This window comes from Salvelinus fontinalis, chromosome 17 (genome assembly GCF_029448725.1).
Source record: "Salvelinus fontinalis isolate EN_2023a chromosome 17, ASM2944872v1, whole genome shotgun sequence".
In the NCBI taxonomy this organism is placed as follows: domain Eukaryota; kingdom Metazoa; phylum Chordata; class Actinopteri; order Salmoniformes; family Salmonidae; genus Salvelinus; species Salvelinus fontinalis.
The window spans coordinates 43,098,065-43,118,921 of NC_074681.1; the positions used below are offsets into that span (position 1 = coordinate 43,098,065).

General features: G+C 43.4%; 1 protein-coding gene across 3 annotated transcripts in view; it reads right to left on the reverse strand.

Moving 5' to 3' along the window:
• Nucleotides 1-412: 412 nt before the first annotated feature.
• Nucleotides 413-20,857, reverse strand: part of LOC129814441 (activated CDC42 kinase 1-like) — a 77,160-nt gene continuing 56,715 nt past the window's right edge. The window contains exons 12-16 of one of the 3 annotated variants that reach the window (XM_055867554.1): nucleotides 20,540-20,584; nucleotides 18,313-19,823; nucleotides 5,640-5,735; nucleotides 5,114-5,241; nucleotides 413-4,694 (exon numbers count right to left, since the gene is read on the reverse strand). In XM_055867554.1, coding sequence (XP_055723529.1) covers nucleotides 4,688-4,694; nucleotides 5,114-5,241; nucleotides 5,640-5,735; nucleotides 18,313-19,823; nucleotides 20,540-20,584 — 1,787 coding nt within the window. In that variant the 3' untranslated portion in view covers nucleotides 413-4,687. Of the gene's footprint in view, nucleotides 4,695-5,109; nucleotides 5,242-5,639; nucleotides 5,736-18,312; nucleotides 19,824-20,539; nucleotides 20,585-20,857 lie in introns of those variants that run through there. The other 2 variants (XM_055867555.1, XM_055867556.1) reach the window with 2 other exon arrangements.

Genomic DNA, 20,857 nt, shown 5'->3' on the forward strand with positions numbered 1-20,857 from the left:
AAGGTGGACTTGACTGTAAACACATGTCATGCACACAGACTGAAATTAAACCGTAACCATCGATTTGGCCATTTGTTCCTTCGGTCCTTCAGGTGCAAACAAACGATGCACATGTCATAGGGGACAGCTAGCTAAGTGCATTTCATTTGAGGCTTTATCAAAAATATGTAGTTACAGATTCAGCTAAATTAAGAGCATACAGAACTGTCAGGCTACCCTTTAGCTCGTTATTGCTAATTAGTCCTAGGTGAGTACTTTGCTGCACATTCTTCTAAGTGTTGTGTAAGATGCTCTTCTGACTTCAAAATAAGAGCGTGATAATTGGCACTTCCCTCGCTGTACATTAAATGCTACCCAATCAACGGTCATCAAGATGTTCCAAGAGAAAGAATCAGACGTAATGAGAGCAAGGTAAAAAAAAAAGAAGAGTTAATTCTTTAATAAAAAATACATTTATACATTTGAGATCGGCAGCATTAACTTGCATTTGCCCTCTTGCACAATTCCGAACACCCAGGGGGAAGGGGGAAAATCTACTGTACAACCATGTGAAAATAAAACACTTCCTGGGAAAGTACATTGGTACAGGTATGTCGGATTGAACTAACAAACCAACAAAAAGGTAATACAACCATAAAACATTTAAAAAAAACATGAACAGGAGAACATTGATTTGGGTAATAATACCACAAGGTCGTTTCAGTCCTTCTACAACTACAGCAGCTTGGTATCAAATATATCAACGGTGTAAGACATGGGGACAGGGTCGCCTTACGGTGACATCATCAGATGGCGCCACTAAACATTTGGAACTACAACATGGATTTTGATGCATATCAAGTTCACAGCAATGGAAGCATTCTCTTTTTGTCACGGCTGAATGGCCTTGACTGTTTGGAAGAGGATATTTATTATTGCGTACAGAAAAAGTTCAACAATGGCTGTGTTCCAAACCAAAAACGTGTACCCTTTACCGCAGCCCTTTGAGGATTGGCTTGCATAAATCCTTAGGGGAGGATAGGTAAGACAGATCGCCTCACTCTATTAAACCCTGCGTTAGGCTGTGTGGCGTACTGTCAAATTGATTTAACACATCCAGACCTTATCTGCGAGGGCAAACGACTGAAAGAACAGGGCAAAAGGAGACAAAGTTTGAGTTTGGAACATGAGCAAAGTGTTTATGAGACAGTGCACTGTGTTCACAAACAGACACCGGAGAATGTCTAGACAGTCTGTTTCACACACAGAGACAGGCACAAACCCAGTCGAACGTCCAAATTGGTACAGTGACTACAGAAAGACTGGGGAAAGACCAGCCTGCAAGCCCGCTACACTGTTAGGAGTGGACTACTAGGAATCTGCAAGTTTAACCATGTTAGTCTGTGCTGGAATTTTAGCTGATTTGAGGTCAGTTACAGCCCTTCTCAGGTAAGACTTATTTACATATTGGAATCAACTATAAAAGATCTTAATGTTCAAAAACATCATTTGAATCATAACACACAGAAAACCAACAGGTTGCGTGCAACCGTTCCAGAATCTCTGCTCCACTGGTCTACGATGAATACAGAGGATAGCACAGTATAGAAAACAGACACTCACATTTTACAATACAGTTTGCTCTAGGTTTTGAGAGGTCTGCGTACTTTATTGGCCGAGTCTAATCCAGTATTGTGACATTTTGGATCTTGCATGTGCTTGATGTGCGTAACGAACTAGGGCAGGTACTGACATTTCTTCCCCTCAGAATTCTCTGCAACCTATGGGTGCTGACTAAAGGTTTTAGCTCCTAATAGTCGAGGTAAAGACTAGTTACGAGGGGTATCGTCTCTGCTCGGGGGAATCTTTGTCCTGGAGCACTGGCAACGTTGTTAATTAATTATTTAAGTATCAATGTGCTTTGAATATAAACAAACCAGTGGGCCATTTTCAACAGTAGTTTTGTGTGGGAAAAGTGCTTCGAGTAGATAGTGAGGGGGCACAAAAAAAAGAGTCAGGTGTCAAATACACTGCACAAAAAAATAAAGGGAACACTAAAATAACACATCCTAGATCTGAATGAATGAAATATTCTTATTAAATACTTTTTTCTTTACATAGTTGAATTTGCTGACAACAAAATCACACAAAAATGATCAATGTAAATCAAATTTATCAACCCATGGAGGTCTGGATTTGGAGTCACACTCAAAATTAAAGTGGAAAACCACACTACAGGCTGATCCAACTTTGATGTAATGTCCTTAAAACAAGTCAAAATGAGGCTCAGTAGTTGTGTGGCCTCCACGTGCCTGTATGACCTCCCTACAACGCCTGGGCATGCTCCTGATGAGGTGGCGGATGGTCTCCTGAGGGATCTCCTCCCAGACCTGGACTAAAGGATCCGCCAACTCCTGGACAGTCTGTGGTGCAACGTGGCATTGGTGGATGGAGCGAGACATGATGTCCCAGATGTGCTCAATTGGATTCAGGTCTGGGGAACGGGCGGGCCAGTCCATAGCATCAATGCCTTCCTCTTGCAGGAACTGCTGACACACTCCAGCCACATGAGGTCTAGCATTGTCGTGCATTAGGAGGAACCCAGGGCCAACCGCACCAGCATATGGTCTCACAAGGGGTCTGAGGATCTCATCTCGGTACCTAATGGCAGTCAGGCTACCTCTGGCGAGCACATGGAGGGCTGTGCGGCCCCACCAAAGAAATGCCACCCCACACCATGACTGACCCACCGCCAAACCGGTCATGCTGGAGGATGTTGCAGGCAGCAGAACGTTCTCCACGGCGTCTCCAGACTCTGTCTTGTCTGTCACATGTGCTCATGTGCTCAGTGTGAACCTGCTTTCATCTGTGAAGAGCACAGGGCGCCAGTGGCGAATTTGCCAATCTTGGTGTTCTCTGGCAAATGTCAAACGTCCTGCACGGTGTTGGGCTGTAAGCACAACCCCCACCTGTGGACGTCGGGCCCTCATACCACCATCATGGAGTCCGTTTCTGACCGTTTGAGCAGACACATGCACATTTGTGGCCTGCTGGAGGTCATTTTGCAGGGCTCTGGCAGTGCTCCTCCTGCTACTCCTTGCACAAAGGCGGAGGTAGCGGTCCTGCTGCTGGGTTGTTGCCCTCCTACGGCCTCCTCCACGTCTCCTGATGTACTGGCCTGTCTCCTGGTAGCGCCTCCATGCTCTGGACACTACGCTGACAGACACAGCAAACCTTCTTGCCACAGCTCGCATTGATGTGCCATCCTGGATGAGCTGCACTACCTGAGCCACTTGTGTGGGTTGTAGACTCCGTCTCATGCTACCACTAGAGTGAAAGCACCGCCAGCATTCAAAAGTGACCAAAACATCAGCCAGGAAGCATAGGAACTGAGAAGTGGTCTGTGGTCACCACCTGCAGAACCACTCCTTTATTGGGGGTGTCTTGCTAATTGCCTATAATTTCCACCTTTTGTCTATTCCATTTGCATAACAGCATGTGAAATGTATTGTCAATCAGTGTTGCTTCCTAAGTGGACAGTTTGATTTCACAGAAGTGTGATTGACTTGGAGTTACATTGTGTTGTTTAAGTGTTCCCTTTATTTTTTTGAGCAGTGTAGGTCTGTATACCAGTAGGGAACGATTAAATGGACATATGGAGTGGATCAAATTAATAGCACTTAGAGCCACAAGTGAACTCAATTCAGGGGGAGCACATTCTAACATAAACGGCTTAACTGATCAAATGAAAATAAAAAATCTCAAGAGAGTTGAACGTTTTCAATATGTCCCCCTTTCAAACGACCGGTTCAAAAGCAACATATATGAAAGAACAGAGAACTAAAAACTAAAAACACCAACTTTCAGCGCATATTCGCTGAAAATATATAAACTCAAAACATCTGAACTCTTCTTATATATAATATATATAATATACTGTATGTGTGCATAAAAAAGTAATTCCTCTCCTTAATATAAATCAAATAGAACTCTGTAGAACAGAACATAAAAGAAGGAGTCGACTTAAACGTGGACCAGCTGCATATTGTTTAGTTCTCTTTAATGTTCGTTCTCTTCTTCCAGGTGGGCTTTTTGAACTTTGACCTCTGCTGAAACGCAGTAGAGCACCTTGGGAGGCCTGGGGAGGCGGGCATTGCAGCAGAAAGATGCTGACAACCCGAAAACAAAGTCCCTATCCAAAACAAGGAGCCTAACACAGCACACATACAGTAGGGGTGCAGGGGAGTGCTTTGGCAGAGGAGAGGTCTACTCTTTTTCTATGGTACTGCAGTTTCTGTTGATTTTCAAAGGGATGCAACACAAACCTGATTCATATAAGTTAGTAATAACACAAGGGGGAATCTAAGTTGGTCAAAGGTCTATTGTGGCAGTGATATAACTGAATTGGGTAGACCAGCACCAACATAGAGGACATTTTTCCTTCAGTGCTGAGCTATAGGTAAGGGACCAGCAGACAACATGGTCCCTTCAAGAGTATGGTTCCACTCCCTGCGTTCTAAGCAGACTTCCGCTCCTATTCGGTGTTAGTGCGGGTTAGCCTCCAGGTCCTCAGTGTGGGGAAGACTGCATATTGGATGCATCTGGCAAATCGTAACGGAGAGACGGGAGCAGACTCCGCCCCTTCAAAGACCGCTGATGAATGAAAAGAGTTCTGAACGGACTTAGCCGTGGCTCCTTGTGACATCGGTCACCGCCTGCAATCGGAGGAGAGGTTTATTTTGATGTTTCGAAAACAAATCAAAGTAAATTCACAATTCCATCTAGTTCTTTTGGTGCTAGATTAACGTGAGTCAATACTGTTGAAGTTGTGGATAGACAGAGTATATCAGAGGTTATAGGGCTGGACCAAGCAGCAACACACAACTAACTGATTCTTGATTAGTAGAATCAGTGTCTTGTACCAACCTGAATAAAACTGACTGAAATGGGGACTACCTTGACTTGCCCAATAAGAAAAGTTAATTTACATTTTTTATTTAAAAACATTTTGTAACAGTGAGTGTGCCCTACTGAACATGTCCCAGTTGTATGCCTGCTTGTCTGGAGCAAAAGCCTGCACCAGCAGGGTTAGGTTCTCCTAAATTCTCTAAGTTCCATGGGGTCCCTATTTTACCTTTGCCTGACGGAGCCGTAGGAGTCCAGGAGCTGAGTGCTGGCCACCTCCAGGTTCCAGTCATACATCTCCAGCACCTTGAGACACTCCGCCCTGGTCTTCAGGCCAAGACAGAACAGCTGCTCAACCTGAGAGCAACAGGATCAGTTACAACTCACCATCGGAACTTATGTATCCGTCATCAGATATTTCAATCCCGTTTTTAAGCTAGTGCTGTTCTATTTGCACAACGTACTAAAGAATAAATGAAGTCACACAATCTACATAAACTGCCTGTTAATAAGTTTATATTGCATGTGAATATTTTTTCACAAGTTTACTATTCCGTTAGTCAGCAACTCTCCAACTGTGGGTCAACTCATGCTTTTTCACACACAACTTCCAAAGGCTCAGATCTAATTATTTACTCTTGACTTATAGAAGGTTAACTAAGGCTGTGCAATTAAGGTGGATGTGCAACCAGGCCAACGAAGTACAGCTCAATAGTGGGGCACGGTAATAGTGTACTACCGCCAAGGGCCCCTACCTTGAGGTAGTGCACAGCTTTCTGCACGTTCCAGTTGTGGTTCTGGAGGGCTGTCTGACACTCCTCTATAGTCACGCCATGGACCGCCTCCTGCACCTGTGGATGCCACACAAACAACCAATTAGGTCAATGTTGCTGCTACACTGACCAATCAGCTCGGCAGACCTCTGCTGTCAATCAAAACAACATGAACAAAAACTTTTCAAAAGAGTAATCCACTTTTGCTTTTTTGAGTGTCTGTCATTCTTTTGGTGTGAGGGAGTGGCTACATTACGTTTCTCTACCCTTATCCCGAAGTGTGCACTCATACACTCCCCCTCATGGATTTAAAAGGAATATACTGGTGTGAGGAATATGGTGGAAAGTGTCTGCAACCATCCTTGCACAAATCCAATGCTGTTAAATGCATGAGGGAGTAAATGAGTGCACACTTTTGGAGAAGGGTGGTGAATCAGATTGCAGTGAGTGAGTAAATTCTATAATGAGTGAGTGAGTGCTTTAATTAGGGATGCACGATATATCGGTGAACATATCGGCGTTTGGTCTTTGCGTTTCAAAAAAGATACACGTCAAATAACACTATTTTCCAATAACACTATTTGACACGTCAAATAACACAGTTCTATTATAGAATGTTGTGTGTTCTGAATTTGCACGTGCAAGCCAAGTGCCACCACTACTATCAGTAGCACTGTCAAAGCTGTACAAAAAAGTCTGCAAACAAGCAACCACCGGACAGGAACGACGTGTTCACAATACCGCGTTGGTAATAAAGCATTATTTGTTCAACCGCAACTTCTGGGGTAGCTAGCTAGTTTGGTACCTAGCTAGCACCAATACAACCCGCCTGAAAACAATGACTAGTGAAAATGACTGCAGTTTCTAATGTTCTTAGCAGTGATTTAGGACTCCTTGTGAGTAAGTATTAGCTAGGTTGCCACTTGTTGTTCGCCTACTGGAATTGAACTTCAGTTCATGAAAATAAATAGCTAGCCAGCTACTTAAGCCTGTTGACAAAAGCTAACGTTATAAGCAGCCAGCTAGCTTCATCTGGCTAGTGAGGCTCGACCGGACCGCGTTGTGAAGCTAGCCACAATAAGGATTAGGCACAAGTGGAATTTGCGGATGCAGAATGTTACAGTAGGTGGAATCATGCCATATTTACACTAGATAATGTGAAGCAATGAAATGGTGTATCAGTCTACACACTGACACCCACAGAATACAACTGTGAAGAATTTACGCAAATATTATCGTTGTAGCGCTTATCGCGGGACTGTGACTGTGAAATCACCACCCCAGTCAGCCTATTGTGTGTATTGACATTGATATTGCACTGTACAGTTTTACCTAAGGATTGGGGATCAATGAAATGGGGTATCAGTCTACTCAATACCCAAGATATTTTTTCCCCAACGTCCTCCTCAGAGTTATCACACTCCAAAACATCCACGCAGCATTGTTTTTCCTCAAGAATAGTGTTCAATACACAAAGGTTGACAATAAATAAGAGCTACGACGCTAATGTTCTCTGGGTGTCACGGAGTAGACTGATACCTATGGATTGTGGATCAATGACATGGGGTAAGGCTGTACAGTGACATAAGTATGCCCCCAATGCAACTCTAAAGTATAATACATCCAGTGGGATTTCAACAGAATTTTGTCAAATTAATAAATTGTCTTGTTGATTTTATATAAAAACATTCCAACCTCATTTAGCATGATCTATTCAATTATGGCATAATTCTACTATTTGTATTAATTTGCATCACTGTCAAATACATACTTTTATTTTGAAAGCTAACAGCAAAGTCCACTATTGTGGCTAATCCTTATTGTGGCTAGCTTCACATAGATGGGTCCGACCACCATTAATCAAATAAGAACTGTCTTATAAATTAGGGTTATTTTAGATGATGACACCTAGCTATATATTAAGCTAGCTAAATATAGCTACTGGAACAGATTATTTCGTTTTGCTATGTTTTTGGGGAAGAACATTGTTGGCATCCATGAACTAGCTAGCTTTTTTTTAATGACCAGCACTGTAGGTGCACGAGACAACTTTACCAGCATCATAGCATACGCATCGATTAATCGTTGCGAATTTGAAATACGAGTGATAGTGTAATCAATGTGTAATAACTATATAAAAAAAATGTATGAATGCATTAAATTATTATGTTATTAACAAAATAACTTTTTGGTCAGTGTGGTGTGTGCGTAACCTTTATTTAACTAGGCAAGTCAGTTAAGAACAAACTCTTATTTACAATGACGGCCTACCTCGGCCAAACCCGGACGACGCTGGGCCAATTGTGCGCCGCCCTATGGGACTTCCAATCACGGCCGTATGTGATACAGCCTGGATTCGAACCAGGGACTGTAGTGACGCCTCTTGTACTGAGATGCAGTGCCTTAGACCACTGCGTCCATGTGTGTGTGTGTGTTAACTATTTAACTGTACTAGAACGCTTCAAATTCCGCATTTAAAAAAAAATTATTGGTTATCGGTATTGTTTTTTGAGGCGTAAGGAAAATATTGGATATCGATATTGGTCAAAAATATCATAGCAGTGCATCACTAGCTTTAATGAGTGAGTGACTGACAGACTGCTTTAATCCAGACTCCCTATTGATCCTTTTCCAAGACCTTTTGTACAGTATAGTCATCACCCAAGTGGTCTCTGTGCACAAATGATATATTTGGTTGTTATATATCAATTGCAATTTGGTTACAGTTTGTAAAATTTGAATTTCAGTTTAGTGAGGAAGCAATCAATCCACCAGTAAGGAGTAGATGCAAGCAAGCAAACAAAACAGTAAGCACACAAAGTGCCTAAACATGAGTTAGTGTTATGTAAAGACTGGTCAAGAATTGCCTTCTGTTGCCTCCTCCTGTTCAATGAGGGCACACGCAACAACCAAACAACGGCTGCGTCTGAAATGGCACTCTATTCCCTATAATATGCAGTATTCATACGCTTTGACTTATTCCACATTTTGTTGTGTTACAGCCTAAATTCAAAATTGCTTAAATAGATTTTTTTCTCACCCATCTACACACAATACAAAGTGAAAACATGTTTTTAGAAATGTTTGCAAATTTAAGTATTCACACCCCGGAATTAATACTTAGTAGAACCAACACCTGGATTGTGCAACATTTGCCTATTATTCCTTTCAAAATTCTTCAAGATCTGTCAAATTGGTTGTTCATCATTGCTAGACATTTTCAGGTCTTGCCATAGATTTTCAAGTAGATTTATGTCAAAACTGTAAAAATCTATTTAAGCCACTGTAACTCGTGTAGATTTGGCCTTGTGTTTTAGGTTATTGGCCTACTGAAAGATGAATCATCTCCCAGTGTCTGGTGAATCAGGTTTTCCTCTAGGATTTTGCTTGTGTTTATACAGTGGGTCCTCATTTAAAAGTTGCGTCATACAGCAGCACAGCTTGCGGGATGCTGCGGAATGTTATGGCATGTTGGCGTGCATGAAGTCACAGTAATTTACGGTCAGCCATTGTTGCCATTAATGCTAGTTCGACCACCAGAGGGGATCTTGGAGGGCGTCTTCAGGACGCGTGTTGTGCTTGCTTACTTTTCCAAATAATCAAACAGAGGTCCATGCAGGTCAGATGCTTTGATTGCTATACCCTATCTGAAAGAGCATATGCCAAGGTTTTTAACCTTTTTCAGCTAGGGGGCACTATTTTTATGTTTGGAAAAATTACATTCCCAAGGTAAACGGACTATTTCTCAGGCCCAGATGCTAGAATATGCATATAATTGACAGATTGGGATAGAAAACACTCTAAAGTTTCCAAAACTGTCAAAATATTGTCTGTGAGTATAACAGAACTGATTTTGCAGGCGAAAACCTGAGGAAATCCAACCCGGAAGTGCCTTTTATTTGGAAAAATCCCTGTTCCATTGCTTGCCCATCCTCCATTTAAAGGGGTATCAACCAGATTCCTTTTCCAATGGCTTCCTCAGGCTGTGACCAGGCTTTAGAAAGTTTCAAGCTTTTATTTTGAAAAATGAGCGAGATTTATCAAAACGCGTCAGGTGTCCTTTGATTAGTTCATGCGCCCGAGAGTTGTAGCTCGACATTTTCTTTCTCTGTAGTATTGAATAGTTTACCGTCCGGTTGAAATGTTATTGTTTATGTATGTTAAAAACAACCTGATGATTGATTATAAAAAACGTTTGACATGTTTCTATGAACATTACGGATACTTTTTGGAATTTTCATCTGCCCTTCAGGCCCGGAACGAACCTGTGGTTTTCTGAACATAATGCGCAAACCAAATGGCGGTTTTTGGTTATAAAAATAATCTTTATCGAACAAAAATAATATATATTGTGTAACTGGGAGTCTCGTGAGTGCAAACATCCGAAGATCATCAAAGGTAAGCGATTAATTTGATTGCTTTTCTGACTTTCGTGACCAAGCTAATTTGCGGCTAGCTGTTCTTACTGTTTTGTCTAGTGATTGATAAACTCACAAACGCTTGGATTGCTTTCGCTGTAAAGCATATTTTCAAAATCTGACACGATAGGTGGATTAACAACAAGCTAAGTTGTGTTTTGGTATATTTCATGATTATAAATATATATATATATATTTTGGGGCGCTCTGCAATTCAGCGGTTGTTTACGAAAATTATCCCGCTAAAGGGATCCATGCGTCAAGAAGTTAATGAACCTAGTTTTGCCAAACACAAGTTGTTTTACAGATAGTCTCTCTTTCAAAATATAATATTTTCATAGAATAACCACAGCTTACTGATTACAATCAGCAAATACAGATTTGGGGAAAATATCCTTTCTATTGTATTCTGTTATATTCCATCATGTTCATATTGTAAAGGGCTGGGGAATATAAGCATGTGATGTCTGCTAAATTAACAAGTTAAATTCTTTGACATTGCGCAGCCATAGCCTCAGCTACTATAGCACAGATAAATAAATGCTATTCTGTTATTTTTAAATAAATTGTCTTAGTAACATTTTTTTATGACCTCCTTACACAAAAAAAGAGATTTCTTTGTGATTGTGTATATTAAATAGATTTATTAGACTTGCGGCTATTGGTAGGCTACTCATCGAGTCCGTCTATTCTACTGTTAATATCCATATTGCGCAGGAGACCTTCATGGCGCTTGGAGGATGAAATGCTCAGGAAGTTTTAGTCTTGTATCATATTTATCTTTATGTAGGCCTACTGCTAGAGTGGAAAATATTAATACACTGCTCAAAAAAATAAAGGGAACACTAAAATAACACATCCTAGATCTGAATGAATGAAATATTCGTATTAAATACTTTTTTGTTTACATAGTTGAATGTGCTGACAACAAAATCACACAAAAATTATCAATGGAAATCAAATTTATCAACCCATGGAGGTCTGGATTTGGAGTCACACTCAAAATTAAAGTGGAAAACCACACTACAGGCTGATCCAACTTTGATGTAATGTCCTTAAAACAAGTCAAAATGAGGCTCAGTAGTGTGTGTGGCCTCCACGTGCCTGTATGACCTCCCTACAACGCCTTGGCATGCTCCTGATGAGGTGGCGGGGAAAAAAAGCATCCGCCAACTCCTGGACAGTCTGTGGTGCAGCGTGGCGTTGGTGGATGGAGCGAGACTTGATGTCCCAGATGTGCTCAATTGGATTCAGGTCTGGGGAACGGGCAGGCCAGTCCATAGCATCAATGCCTTCCTCTTGCAGGAACTGCTGACACACTCCAGCCACATGAGGTCTAGCATTGTCTAGCATTAGGAGGAACCCAGGTCCAACCGCACCAGCATATGGTCTCACAAGGGGTCTGAGGATCTCATCTCGGTACCTAATGGCAGTCAGGCTACCTCTGGCGAGCACATGGAGGGCTGTGCGGCCCCACAAAGAAATGCCACCCCACACCATGACTGACCCACCGCCAAACCGGTCATGCTGGAGGATGTTGCAGGCAGCAGAACGTTCTCCACGGCGTCTCCAGACTCTGTCACGTCTGTCACATGTGCTCAGTGTGAACCTGCTTTCATCTGTGAAGAGCACAGGGCGCCAGTGGCGAATTTGCCAATCTTGGTGTTCTCTGGCAAATGCCAAACGTCCTGCACGGTGTTGGGCTGTAAGCACAAACCCCACCTGTGGACGTCGGGCCCTCATACCACCCTCATGGAGTCTGTTTCTGACCGTTTGAGCAGACACATGCACATTTGTGGCCTGCTGGAGGTCATTTTGCAGGGCTCTGGCAGTGCTCCTCCTTGCACAAAGGCGGAGGTAGCGGTCCTGCTGCTGGGTTGTTGCCCTCCTACGGCCTCCTCCACGTCTCCTGATGTACTGGCCTGTCTCCTGGTAGCGCCTCCATGCTCTGGACACTATGCTGACAGACACAGCAAACCTTCTTGCCACAGCTCACATTGATGTGCCATCCTGGATGAGCTGCACTACCTGAGCCACTTGTGTGGGTTGTAGACTCCGTCTCATGCTACCACTAGAGTGAAAGCACCGCCAGCATTCAAAAGTGACCAAAACATCAGCCAGGAAGCATAGGAACTGAGAAGTGGTCTGTGGTCACCACCTGCAGAACCACTCCTTTATTGGGGGTGTCTTGCTAATTGCCTATAATTTCCACCTTTTGTCTATTCCATTTGCACAACAGCATGTGAAATTTATTGTCAATCAGTATTGCTTTCTAAGTGGACAGTTTGATTTCACAGAAGTGTGATTGTGATTGTGTTGTTTAAGTGTTCCCTTTATTTTTTTGAGCAGTGTATAATGTAGGGTTAAAGACACATTCTTTCTGACTGTCTTTAGCATATGCAGTCTCTCTCCTCTTGCTACAGCTAATTTCGTTTGAATTATGTGGATTATAATACATTTATATATTTGTAGGGATGCTATTTTTGTTAGGGCAAATCAGGTCTGTGATATTGAGTTGGACATATAAAACTTTAGATGACTTAAACGTTGAATACATTTGCACTTTTGCCCTTTTTGGCCATTAGGCTACACTCAACTCTGACTGACCGCAGCATCTATCGGTAGTCTAAACTGTGGCACAAACTGGGGGGTTTACACCCCTAGCCGAGCTATTAGACTATTAGCCTAATTTCGTCTGTCAAACAGGTAGGATGACCTTTTATTTCTTAAATAGAAGGAAATATGCTCCAACACAAAGCCAACTTGCTGTTAGTAAAGTCTAATTAAAATGAAGACGGTTGAAATTAATTATGCCTACCTGAATTTGCCTACTTTCAGTATACATGAGCTGTCCATTTCCGATAGATTGTGCTGCGGCTGCTGCTTCCAGTTACTGAAATCTGGCTTATTGTGAGGTCAATAACTCTGATAAATACATAAATGGGCAAGAAACATATTGTCTTTAATAAATTAAATTATAGTAGTAGGCAGCTATCAAAGTTGACCACCGGTCCACCTTCTCATCTTCGCACACTCCTTCTCAAATTGGGCAGAACATAGGCTAGTCAATGAGCAAGATGGTGCATTTTTTGGACTAGGCCTAATCAAAAAAAATATTAAAATCAGAAGAAACGTTTGACTTTTCTCCTGAACTGACAACGTAGCCATACACAGCACAGCCATTGGTTAAGCAGCACACACAAAAAAAAGTATTTGATCAGCAAGAACAGAGAAGGCCGGGGGCTAAGGTTTGGTGTGTAATGCAACCTAGTTTTATTTACACCTTCCCAGCAGCTATCTTAGAAATATAACTTTGCGCTATGCTTCTCTGAGCATGTACTTCATAGCCTATGGATCATTTGATCGAGACCACACTAAACAATTGACATTACGCGCCCAGTGGAGAATCAGAGATGAGGGGCTGCATCGGGCACACATCGATATATAGCCTAATAAGCAACTAATACTAACACTGACAAATATTGACATTTTGTCAATTCAATTACATGACCCTCCCCTGGACTAGATTTAAATACTAAATCTTCCCCTTGACTGAAATTGAAAAAGCAGGACCCTCCCCCATTTTCCTCTAAGTAGCCATTCTGTAAATTCCTATCCGTCCCTTAGTATTGTGGAGTAACTACAATGTTGTTCATCCTCAGTTCTCCTATCACAGCCACTAAACTATGTAACTGTTTTAAAGTCACCAGTCACCATTGGCCTCATGGTGAAATCCCAAGTGATTTCCTTCCTCTCCGGCAACTGAGTAAGGAAGGACGCCTGTATCTTTGTATTGACTGGGTGTATTGATACACCATCCAAAGTGTAATTTATATATCTTCACCATGCTCAAAGGGATAATCAAATGTATTTTTTTCTTCTTCTCCATCTACCAATAGGAGCCCTTCTTTGCGAGGCATTAGAAAACCTCCCTGGAATCTGTGTTTGAAATTCACTGCTCAACGGAGGGACCTTATGGGGTACAGAGGTACAGAGATTCCAGGGAGGTACACTACATGACCAAAAGTAGACTATATGACTGCTCGTCGAATATCTCATTCCAAATTCACGGGCATTAATATGGAGGAGTTGGTCCCCCTTTTGCTGCTATAACAGCCTCCACTCTTCTGGGCAGGCTTTCCACCAGATGTCGAAACATTGCTGCGGGGCCTTGCTTCCATTCAGCCACTAGAACATTAGTGAGGTCGGGCACTGATGTTGAGCGATTAGGCCTGGCTCGCAGTCAGCGTTCCAAATCATCTCAAAAGTGTTCAAATGGGGTCGAGGTCAGGGTTCTGTGCAGGCCAGTCAAGTTCTTCCACACAGATCTCGACAAACCATTTCTGCATTGTCCTTGCTTTGTGAACGGGGGCATTGTAATGCTGAAACAAGAAAGGGCCTTCCCCAAACTGTTGCCACAATGGTGGAAGAACAGAATCGTCTAGAATGTCATTGTATGCTGTAGCGTTAAGATTTCCCTTCACTGGAACTAAGGGGCCTAGACTGAACCATGAAAAACAGCCACAGACCATTATTCCTCTTCCATCAAACTTTACAGTTGGGCACTATGCATTCGGGCAGGTAGCCAAACCCAGATTTGTCACTCGGACTGCCAGATGGTGAAACATGATTCATCACTTCAGAGAACACGTTTCCACTGCTCCAGAGTCCAATGGCGGCGAGCTTTACACGACTCCAGCCGACGCTTGGCATTGCGCATGGTGATCTTAGGCTTGTGTGAAGCTGGTTGGTCATGGAAACCCATTTCATGACGCTCCCTACGAACAGTGCTTCTGCTGATGTTGCTTCCAGAGGCAGTTTGGAACTTGGTAGTGAGTATTTCAACCGAGCACAGAATTATTTTCAGGCACTACGCGCTTCAGCATTTAGCGGTCCCGTTCTGTGAGCTTGAGTCCATGCAGCTCATTTTTACTCCTAAACTTATTAAGGCTTGCCATGACAAAGGGGTCGGATACTTATTGACTCAAGACATTTCAGCTTTTAATTTTTAATACGTTTGTAAAAAATTCTATATTTTTTAAAATATAATTACACTTTGACATTATGGTGTATTGTGTGTAGGCCAGTTACAAAACAATTATACATGTCATACATTTTAAATTCAGGCTGTAACACAATGTGGAAAAAGTCAATGGCGTGTGAATACTTTCTGAAGGCACGTTCTGAAGGCAGATTGGGGCTGTGTCCGAAATGACACCTTCTGCCCTATATAATGCCCTACTTTTGGAGATGGGGTGCCATTTCAGACGCAGCCATACTTTCATCAATTGATCAAGAGCACAACAAGATTATGTTCAATTTAGGTGTTTATTGCAACTTAACCCCCAGACTTGCCTTTAGGAGTGTTATGCCTAGAGCTTACCTTAAGACTGTGCCAATGACATGGGTCAGGGGCAAAGATGTACTGTATTAGTGCCGCTCGCAATTGTACACTCTACACCTGATTTATGGCTAGCCCCAGGTAGAGAACCTCTTGGTATGGTAAGTCAATAAATGTCCCCCCTCTCTCTCTCTCTCTCTCTCTCTCTCTCGGACTCGCTTGCTGTATATCCTGTTGAGGATGGGGGCGCTGTTGTGACTATTTATGCTAATCGTGTAATTTTTGAAACGGCTTCCCACAAAATCCTTGATCGTACAATATGCATATTTTTATTATTATTGGATAGAAAACAGTCTATAGTTTCTATAGGAGTTGAAATTTTGTCTCTAAGTGGAACAGAGCCCATTCTACAGCAATTTCCCTGACATGGAGTCAGATTTCAGAAATTTTGGCCCCTGATCTGGAGTCAGTTAAAAGGGCACTGTTATTGCTATGAGTATACGGACACTGCTTACGTCTTCCCCTGGATGCCTTTACGTGATGACGATTTGAATGGGGTCGATTGCGCGTTCACAGGCACTACAAATTAAAAAACCCTGAGGCTAGTCACTCTTTTGGAGCTGCGTCATGCGCCTAGAGGACACCGACCCGCACCTGTTCCAAGCATTAGTGGAGGGAGTAATATTACTCGGGTCATGTTTCTACTCGATATGGGAGTTAAAAACATCATAAGGTAGTTAATTTAAAGCGTTTTATAGCAATTTATATCCGTTTAGTGCGATTTTGGGACATTTATTTCTGAAACGCTGTGAATTGCTGGGCACGCTTCCATTTCATCCCGAACGCAGTTGGCATTTCCACATGGCAAGAGGACAGCTTTCCACCAAAAGACGATTACTCCCAAGAAAGGATCCTTTGCCCAAGATACTGATGGAAGAACAGCTCAAAGTAGGACATTTTTATTATGATAAATCGTGTTTCTGTCGAAAAATGTTAGTGGCTTAGGACGCCATGTTTTTTGACGTAGCTTCGCTTGGCGCAAACTGTATTGAAAAGTAAGGATAAATAAAAAAATGTAATTCCGCGATTGTATTAAGAATTAAATTGTCTATCAATCCCTGTCCACCCTATATTTTTTAGTCACGTTTATGAGTATTTATGTATAAGAGTAGATCACTGTCTAAGTGGCGCACGGACATTTTCTCACCAGCTTGGCTACATTTCACATTGTCTAACCATGATTTTGGTGGCTAAATATAAACATTTTCGATCAAACTCTATATGGATTGTGTAATATGATGTTACAGGAGTGTCATCTGAAGAATTCTGAGAAGGTTAGTGAAAAAATTAATATATTTTGGCGATGTTGACTTTTATCGCTCACTTTGGCTAGAATTAATGCTGGGCTGCTATGTGCTATGTGCTATGCTAATATAACGATTTATTGTGTTTTCGCTGTAAGACACTTAGAAAATCTGAAATATTGTCTGTATTCACAGGATCTGTGTCTTTCGATTAGTGTATGCTGTGTATTTTTACGAAATGTTTGATGATTAGTAAGTAGGTAAACACGTTGCTCAATGTAGTTTTTCTAGTCCATTTGTGACGGTGGGTGCAATTGTAACCTATGCCATCTACCTGAAATATGCACTTTTTTCTAACAAAACCTATCCCATACCATAAATATGTTATCAGACTGTCATCTGATGAGTTTTTTTCTTGGTTAGGGGCTATAAATATCTTAGTTTAGCCGAATTGGTGATAGCTACTGGTGTTGGTGGACAAATAAAAGATGGTGGATTATGCTAATGTGTTTTTAGGTAATAGATGTACATCTTTACATATTGTGTCTTCCCTGTAAAACATTTTAAAAATCGGACATGTTGGCTGGATTCACAAGATCTGTGTCTTTCATTAGCTGTATTGGACTTTAATGTGTGAAAGTAAAATATTTAAAAAAAAATTTTTTTTTGAATTTCGCGGCTCTGCCTTTTCAGTGGGGGGGGGGGGGGGGGGGGGGGAGTGCCGCTAGCGGCACCCTCATCCTAGACAGGATATCTCTCGTTCCTTTCCACCCCCTCTTTTGCTTTCATCCACTCTCTCTATCTCCCACTTTCTCTCTCTCTTTCCATCCTCCTCTCTTACTCTCTCATTCTCTTTCTTTCTAGTCTGTACCTAGGGAACCCAATTTAAAAGTGCTGAGGAATGCTATTCTTACATTGTGTTCTGTACTTTAAATTTATTTTACATTGTATTGATCGCTGTTTTGTTTCAGATTGTATTTGATTGTTGTCTTACTGTGATCAGGGCACCCTTGTGAATTAAACCCTGGCCTCAATGGATATTCCCTGAATAAAAAAGAAATACAACAAATATTTTTCAGAATGTCATTCCAGAGTGTAATCTTTTAAATCGGTTTTGATGGATACTTGATTGGTTGAAAGTGTTGATTTAGATCGATTGGTTAGAAAGTTTTGCGCATTGTTGCAAAAAGTTAAGGCATGTGTGTGTGTCTGCGGACCACATCTCAGTACTTTAATACACTGCCCTGCTGTGGTTTATTTACATCATAAAAGTCTAAAGTCCCTGTAGCCAAGCCTTTGATTTGGCATCACAGAACAAAAGTACAAACGCAGCACAAACAAATACTGCAAAAAAATACAGTGGTGGCTGTATCCTCGATTTCTTATTTATTTCTACTTTTTTGTATCCCTTTTCTTGTGTTCTTCATTACTCAGTCTAGTTTTTGTAATATAACAGTAGTGGTTTCCTCCCCCTTTGATTTTGTGTATTAGGCCATGTTCTTTCCTGTGTTCGTTTGTTATTGAAAATCAAATCAACTGATTACTGATTAAAAAATAAATAATCTGAGGCTGGAGCCTTTGGTACTACTCACCATCTTGACCCCGTCTGCTGTGGTTCCCCCCTCTGCCCTGCCGGCTGACCCGTCAGAGGTGACCCTGGGCAGGCTGATGGAGGACTTCATGCCCAGCCGGAAGCCCAGGCTAGTGTTGTTGTTGGAGGAAAAGTTGGGCTTGAGGTCTCCCCCCTGGTTCTGGGGCTGATGGTTCACCATCATGGGCCTGACCGTGGCCGTGTTGGCCTGCCGCCTCTCCTCGCAGATCCCACCACTGCCACCAGTCGGCACATTTTCCGCTTCCCTGAAGAAGCGGTCGTAGCGGTCCAGGTAAGGCGGCCTCTCGGGCAGGAGGTAGTAGTGCGTGTTGCTGATTTTGCGGCCGTCGCGGACAATGGGCAGGATGCATGGCCCCTTGGCCAGGTCCTTACCCTGGGCTTGTGCTTGGATGACCTTGGGTGCGGCGTATTTGGGGTCCAAGGCAAAGCTATGTGTGGTGGGCATGAGTTTCCCCGGGGACGTAGAGAGGTAGGATCCGTATGTGGGCGGAGGAGGGGCACTGGGGAAAACCATTGTCCTTTGCTGGGGGGAGCCCACCTGTTGGCCCATGGGACTGGGGGTGCGCGAGCCCGGCTGGGACAGAGGGTCCCGCGGGGGGATCTGAGGGGGCCGGTCCTGAACTTCCTCAGAAGCTGGAGTCAGGGACAGGGAGAGGTCACCAGACCAGCGGGTGTAGTCCCCCCGTTTGACAGGGCGAGGTGGGATGGGTACGCGTGGAGGGATCTGGGGCTTGTCCTCAGAGAAGAACAAGATGATCTGGTGGTGGACGTCCTTGGACTGGAGGCCTGAGCTTGGGGACAACGAGGGGGGCTGGGGACCTCCTCCCGTGGGCACATTGAGCCTCCTCATGCACTCCTGCTGGAGCTCCTGAAAGATCTCAGCTGACTGAGAGAAGGATGTGGAGGCCAGGCCCTGCTTAGAGGGCAGGAAGAGGTTGTCCTCCAGGGGTTTGTCGGCTGCACCGGCCATGGCCTTCTCCTCACCAGCCGGCAAGGTCTCTGTGGGGCTGTGGCTCTCACCCATCCCCCCCTTCTGCTGATCCAGGCTGTTGATGGAGCTCACCTCCATGTCCTCCTCGTCCTGCGCCACATCATCGTACGCAGGAGGTGGAGGTAAGGGCCGGGCGTCCCAGTCCACCACTGGCGTGGGGTGTAAGGGGCGGGGCAGCGAGCGCCACGGGCTCTGGGTAGGAGTACGATCCAGAATAAACTCTGCGTCCAGGGCCAGTTTGGCCAACGAGGGCACCTGGAGCTCCACCACCGGGGAGGGGGAGGATGCGGCCGGGGGAAACTCCTCCCCAAAGTCGATGAGTGACACATCACTGGGGGTGTGGCCTGAGCCCATAGTCCGACCCCCCTGTTTGGAGGCGGAGACACATGTGGCGGGTTTCAGCTTGAGGCCTTTGATGGAGCCCGCTTTCAGTAGCGACAGCCCCTTGAGGCCTGAGGCGGTCAGCTCCTCGTCCTCAGTCACCGAGTCGTAGCACGGCTCTGGAAAAACCAACAGACAAATGCAACTTAACGACTTTGGCAACTAATGACTTTGGCAACTTTACAATACTTCTACGCCGTAACTGCTCATTACTCATGTAGCCCTGTAGTCCATCCACAATGTCCCAACGGTCTACCTTGAGTGATCAACCTTAAGCCTGCCTTTGATGCAAGATTTATATATGTACATAATGAATGACTCTGTACTTGTCCCTGAAATGAAAAGGTAATAATCCTCAGCGTGTCTATTTGTAATGTGCGGATATAAATAAACTGTTTACCATTTCATACATTGTACATGAATGGAAACAAACAACATCTTACAGAGAAGATTAGAATATTTTTTGGTGATGGAATCATACACAGACGTTACAAACAACCATAACATGTCTTTTAAGCCAGGCTGCAATACACAACAAGTTGGTCCACACATGCTTCATTTCTCAACTCTCCAGTTCGGCGTTAACCACTCAATGCACAGAAACCCAGACTGCACACCTGTTAGTGAGAGAGGTGGAGAAACAACAGTGTTAGGGAGGAGGAAGGGAAATGGAGTAACTGGGAAGAGAAGGAAAGAGAAAAAGGGAGGGATGGGGAGAAGAGGGAGAGAGAGATGAGAGGAGAGATTGCACACGGTGTTCCTTTGAAGACTGGAGCTAGGAGATAACAGAGAGGGCAGGAGCAATGGGTGAGCTGGAGCGAGAGACTACACTTACTCTTGACAAGCACCAACGGCTGGGGGGGACGAGTAGGTGCCTCCTCTGAAAATGCCACCACCAGAGAGAGAAGGAGAGGGGTACAGGAGAGAGCGATAGAGGGAGATCACAAAAGTGTGTGAAAGAGAAAAAGAAGAGGGCGAGAGAATGGAATAAATAAAGTACAACCACGGAGACGGACAAACAGATAAAAAGCAAAAAGGGACGAGTACAAGTCAGATTGGACTCATTGTGTAAACAGTCAAGTTTAGAAAAGATCAACCAAAAAATATCAACCACGAAGAAAAACATGCCATTGTGACGATCATTTCTTTAGCC